General features: G+C 44.2%; 1 protein-coding gene across 1 annotated transcript in view; it reads left to right on the top strand.

The window, feature by feature from the left end:
• Positions 1–261: 261 nt before the first annotated feature.
• Positions 262–6,000, top strand: part of LOC104274328 (rho GTPase-activating protein 32-like) — a gene marked incomplete at both ends in the record, with an annotated part of 49,806 nt that continues 44,067 nt past the window's right edge. The window contains 2 exons of the mRNA XM_009869926.1: positions 262–353; positions 1,962–2,046. Coding sequence (XP_009868228.1) covers positions 262–353; positions 1,962–2,046 — 177 coding nt within the window. The remainder of the gene's footprint in view (positions 354–1,961; positions 2,047–6,000) is intronic.

The following is a 6,000-nucleotide window of genomic DNA, read 5'->3' as shown; positions in this document are numbered from 1 at the left end:
AGGAATGAATAAAATACTGGCTCTGGCAGTGATTGCTAAGAATTAGCAAGGCTCTGCAACGTGGTTCAGGAGGAGAGAATCACATACCAGATATTCATCCCGAGGTTCGGTTTTCCGTGTTAAAAATACAGTTTCTAGCACATGTGATGCTTCAGTACAGACACGTCGAGATATATCGGCTACTGCTTGGCAGGCAGGAGTCCACAGCGTGCAGCCAAATTGAAATTCCTTCTTTTTTTCTTTCTTTTTCCTTTTTTGCAGGCGAGAGGTGCAGATATCCCCGACATTCCAGGCGAGTTGGCGCTCCGGACCTGTGGCAGCACAGCAAGTATGAAAGTGAAGAATGTGAAAAAGTAAGAGCAACGTTCTTTGATTTTCTTGTCTTTGCCGGGCGACTAGTTTTGACATCCTGGGGTTTAGCTGTCACGCTGTGACACTGCTGGGGCTTTCAGCAACAATTTCGATAACATCTTCATCAGAGCAACCAATATTCAGGTGAAACAAAGTAAATTAAAACTGGGGGTGTGAGGGATATTGTTGGCTCTCACCTATTTCTGGCCGTAGAGGCAAAGCTTGTTAGAGTTGTGAACCTCACTGTTACTGTATTTTTAAATTTTGATGTTTTCTTCCTGAAACTGATTAATAATAAAAAAAAATAAAATAACATTTTTATATATAGATATCGATATAGATATATAGATGTATAGATATATAGATGTATAGATGTATGGATATATAGAGATATAGATATATAGATATGTAGGTATGTAGATGTATAGGTATGTAGATATATAGATATGTAAACCCCTAAAGAAAAGCCCAGGTAAAGTATAAATAAATGAGGTGATTCTCCCTGTCTCCCTACTCTCTGAGAAGCAAAACCAGGACAAATGGGTGGCCTAGATGTATTTTTCATGTGATTTTTTTCTCTCTTCCTCCTTTTTTTTTTGGTTTTTTTTTGCATTCTGCCCTGTACCTCTTCATCTGAACGGGCTTTGCGCAATTTTTCTTTTTTTGGGGGTCTTTTTTTCTTCTCCGGTCTCCCAGCTTTTGTTTGGGTGTTTTTTTTCTCCTCCATGGGCTTGCACTACCTTTTGCTCTCTCATTCTCTCTCAGAGAATGCAAACCAGCTTGGAGCTAACGTTTCAGACCTCTAACCTCCAGAAGGGATCAAAGCAATTGCTGCTCCTTGACTTGTCTTTGCTAAGAGCCGCTGACCTGAGGGCCAGAACTCCCCGATATCGGTCGATCCGGGCGTTCGGATCACCTCCCCGATGCTCTGAAGGGAAATGGCTCTTTGTTCTGGTGCTGAGCAGCCAGATGCTGCATCTCACTTCCCACTTGTATTCCCGTGGGAAGAGAGAACTAGATAATGACAATCTCATTGGCTCGCCACCAGAAATATCTATAGGAGTCTATAATAGCTTCAGCAGAAGCAAGAGCATGTTGCAGAGCCAGAGGATCTCCCCGTCAGCCATCGCTGTAACTAGAGACGTTTGGGAATAATTATGCCTCACTTTTGAATTTTTGCAAAAGGCAAAAAGGATAAATAGCGTTTGTTCTGCACCCTCAGATACATCAACCCGGGACTGATGGGCTGTGATGCCTTTCACAGGTAACGTTCTCCTTTCCTATGTGTCTCGTGTCAAGGCTGTTCATTTGCACTGCCAAAAATGCGTTCAGAGAGGTAGAGCAGCTTGCCCCTGCACCGTTTCTTAAAGCTGTGGGCTTTGGTGTTGATGAAACGATAAAAGCCGCTTTGCAATTTAGTTTTTCCCTTCGCACTCAGTTCCGTTCTCCGCCGGTTTCGGCGCGTCACATCGACGCATCTCTGCGTTCCCTCGGCTTTAGGATGAGAAAGTCGGTGTTGTTTTAGACCGGTGGCTGCCTTTTGTAACAGCGCTGAGCATCCTTCCGGTGGTTTGCATTTCTCTGACGGCGGTACTTTTGATGTGCTTCAGGTTGTCCTTCACCAAGGGTCATTTCCCGAAGATGGCCGAGTGTGCGCATTTCCATTACGAGAACGTGGATTTTGGCAACATACAGGTGAGCTGGAGATCTCTTTTCTCTACCAAACATCATATTTCATTGCCAACGAACAAGGCAAGGCAGTGGAGCTTTCTTTAGTTTGGTGCAAAGTGTTTGGTGGTAAGAAGTTAAAGAGTTTAAATAAAAATTTAGAATTGCTGCCCTGGGCAAGAATCTCTCCTCAGCTGTGCGGCTTCCCCTGGGAGGTTGGAGGTGATTTTATTTCCGCTGCATTTGACTGATGTCACTGTTTGGATTCTGCATCAAGCCTTCATTATCGAGTCATCTGTAACAGCTGCCTGCGTATTTTTAGTTTGTACATGTGTATCTTCAAACAGCGGTGTGAACGTACTTATGTAAATATAAATAATTCAGATTTATCCGTTCCCTTCACGTTACCTTAGCTCTGCGTTGTGCATTGCAGCAGCTGTGTCATCAGAATACAAGAAATTGCTAGTCAGCCCGAGTTGCATTTCTAGAAGCGCGCTCCTTTGTGATCCATCTGTCAGAAATACAGAGGCAGAAGCATTTTTCATTGAGGGCTGAGAACCAGGAATCTCATAAGCAGGGCACATCTCGTTCTGCGCTGAGAGAAGCAGGAATGCCTCCAGCATCTGCCAGCCTCGCAGCCAAAAAAGAGGTTACAACCTTTTCATTTGTAAAACATTTCCTGTAATACCGAGTGAATTATTTACAGCTTTGTGCGTTTCCGCGCTTGACAGCTTTGCAAGCAGAATTACGGATCCGTTTTTTAATTTTCTCCCTGTCTCTGTAAAATTCCGACTGAGGAGGAGTTTGGGTCCTGTTCAGGGCTTCTGCCTGCCGTTATTCACACTTGGTGGCTCTGAGTTCTGCTGAGCACGTCCAAGTTAGACTCGAGAGCGGGCTCAGGAGGACGGCAGTGCAAAGAGCTCGCTCCTTCCCGACAAGAAGGGCTGCAAACCGGAGCAGTCCTCAGTCTTCCGGAGCAAACTCGTGTGTCTTTATTTTCCCTTTCTGTGTACAGGCATAGTGTGATCTGTGTCCCTGTTTTTCATCTCCTATTTTCTCTTTCCGCCATGGTTACCTTTGGAAAACCTGTTCATGCGCCTAAAGCAAAACATCTGCTTAAATAAGGTGCATCTATGATTCTAATCGGGCCCCAAGTACCAGCTTCGTGCGTCTTGTCCCTTCCTTTTTCCAGGTGAGATTTCTGACAGATCCCTGCGGTGTGATGCCTCTTTAACGTGGATAAAAATACCTTAAGAGCTTCGCCTTGCACCCAAAATACAAAAGAGTAGAGCATTATCCTTTCGGCAGACCAGTATTTAATGGTAAAATAAACGAAAGCTTCTTAATCCAAGAGCAGTATTAGTTTACGGATTTAAAAATAAGTGGAGGGCTCATGCATTTTAATGGGGTGGCTTTCAGGGGTGGCTCCTTTGTGAGAACAAGGTAGACTCAGAGAATAGCAGTAGGCTGCAGTGACTTGTAAATGACAGCTTGGCACCTAATAGCGAGTTACCGAGTAGCATCTGAGGGCTGGTGGGTGTAAAACTCCTTTCATAATCTATTCACTGCGAGAAATTTGCATAGCAGAAATGCAGTATTATCGTGCTGTGTCAGGGATTGTGTAATGCTGCCTATTAACAGCCTGGCCAAATTTCAGATGGTTTTGTAACGTTTATGTCACTTAGAATATGGTCTCATGGCGCAGTCGGTATTAATATCTTGGCATGTCATCTCCTGAGATCGTTTTAGATTAACTTTCTGCATTAAAAAGAAGAGTTTGTTCTTCTTCTTCTTCTCCTAGCTAACAGAACTAGGTGCATTTTGGGATGCTTTTTCTCTTCAGGAATGTTCTGCTCTACTGCTTTTTTTACATGTATTTTAACCTTCTCTGTGTCTGGCCAGCGAGACACATGTTGCATCAGCAGGAGATTGCAGAGGGAGTTGGTGTCAAAGCTGTCGTTAAGGGATGGACTTTACAGATTGCATTGGTGCCAGAAATTCACTGGCATTTTACTAAAATACCTTCAATTTATTACTGCGTTTTAATTTTTAATTGTACGACAAAAAGCCAGGTTCTGCATAATGCATTTATTTTAGGAGCAGTGTTCAGGAGTCTTGTAAGCAGGAGCAGAGCTGTGGTTAAGACATGGCGATCGAATTACTTCAGCAAAACCTCCGTGTCGCTAAGTTGTGCAAAAGGAGAATGATTTCCCCCTGACAGGGCACAAATGCGATTTTATTTTCTTGGTGCCAAACAGGAGAACGACAACTTTGTCCTTCACTTGAAAGAGTGAAGAAATTCTCTTGAGCCGAGTAGGTTTTAGGAATGGCAGAGGGAGAGCTGAGCTTCCCAGGTAATATTCTTCCCGGATAATAACTTCCCAGATAATACTCTAATATTATCTGTGCTTCCCAGATAATATTCTTTCCTCCATAAAAACCTCATGACTTAAGGAAAGGATGCGCTGGAACGCGCATTCCCATCCCAGCAGCCGTCCTGCTCCTGCCCCTTGGGCAGCGTGCTCTGACTTTGCTTTTACGGAGCCTCCTTCTAAAAATAACCCCGTGTTGGATGACAGCGTGGGAAGATCCTCTCCTTATCTGCCGGAGTTTCGGCCTCGCGAGCGGCAGGAGCCACGTTATCGGCGGGGAAGGAAGTATTCCAAGCAGAATCGCTTCCGCCTGCGGAGGCATCGGCTGCCAGGAATTCCTGCGAGGAATTGTTTGCTCGTTGAATGCCTTTGGCAGGCTCCAGCCTTCCAGCCCGAGAGGACGGAGCTGCCTTTCAGTGGTTTGTGCCTGTAATTGCGTTTTCCTGACGTGCCTTAAGAGCATCAAGTGTCGCAAAGGCGATTCAGCTTCTTCTCATGCCTCTTGTCGGCAAAGCCTGTCGAGAAGATGTTTCTTGGGGTCATCTTCTTTTGGTTTGCCTTTTTTCCCTTGCATTTAATAATAGTCCAGGGCAGATGTGCTTGTGAAGGTGCCTCTGTTAATTATACAGAAAATTTTTATTTGTGAGTAATTTTTTTTTTTGAGGGGGATCTTAAAGGAAACCAAAATAGGAAAGCTTGACCACATTGCCCTCCTCTGGAGCTAAATGTTTAAGATTTTTCTGCCACAGCTAAAAGCAGTTTTCTACATGGATCAGCTAGAAACGGGAATGGAGGAGCTGTCTGATCTGTGTGTGTGTGAAGCCTTGCTCGAATCTCCTTCCATCAGCGATTTTAAACTAAGCCTTCGGTGTAGGAGGGCTTCTTCGTCCCCCAGCTCTTCTGTGGGCATGATAATTTTTCAGTATCTTGGCAGTCGTGAGCAGCTACAGGCTGTAATGCCTTCCTTTATTCCCCTCGTTTGCAAAGCATTTAAAAAGAAAAAAATATTTATTTTACAAAGCGGAACATGAGACAGCAGTCCCCTAGCTTCAAGCCCTTTGAAAAGATGGAAATACATGGTGAGGATGGCAACAACGGGCCTGAATTTGGCAGTGTGTTGGTGTTAGGAAAGACAATTTTGGCATTACAAAAGACAATTTTGCTGGGTTTCACTTTGTCTTTACAACTATAGGAGTGGTTACCCCATATATACCCACATTTTATACAGAACGGTGCTCCCTTTTAGCCTTTCATCTCTGGATGCTGTTAATTAATTTCCTTCCCAAACAACTTTGCCATAACCTGATGCGTTATATTCCCTTTCTTTAGATCAAGGCCTCTCCATTCCATTCCATTCCATTCCATTCCATTCCATTCCATTCCATTCCATTCCATTCCATTCCATCCCATCCCATCCCATCCCATCCCATCCCATCCCATCCCATCCTCTCTCTTTTCCGTCTATTTTTTTTCTTTTTTTTTTTTGCCCTTGCCTTCGAAAGGGGTAAGGGGAGATGTTGCAAGGGCTGCTTTAAGGACGTGGATGTGTAAAAACAACTGCGCTCGCAGTGGCGGTGGAAACTGCTTCTATTAACTTCATAATTCCAGC

This window comes from Apaloderma vittatum, unplaced genomic scaffold (assembly GCF_000703405.1).
Source record: "Apaloderma vittatum isolate BGI_N311 unplaced genomic scaffold, ASM70340v1 scaffold6005, whole genome shotgun sequence".
NCBI classification, from domain to species: domain Eukaryota; kingdom Metazoa; phylum Chordata; class Aves; order Trogoniformes; family Trogonidae; genus Apaloderma; species Apaloderma vittatum.
Note: the sequence above shows the minus strand (reverse complement) of the source record. Positions and strands in the feature narration are given on the sequence as shown.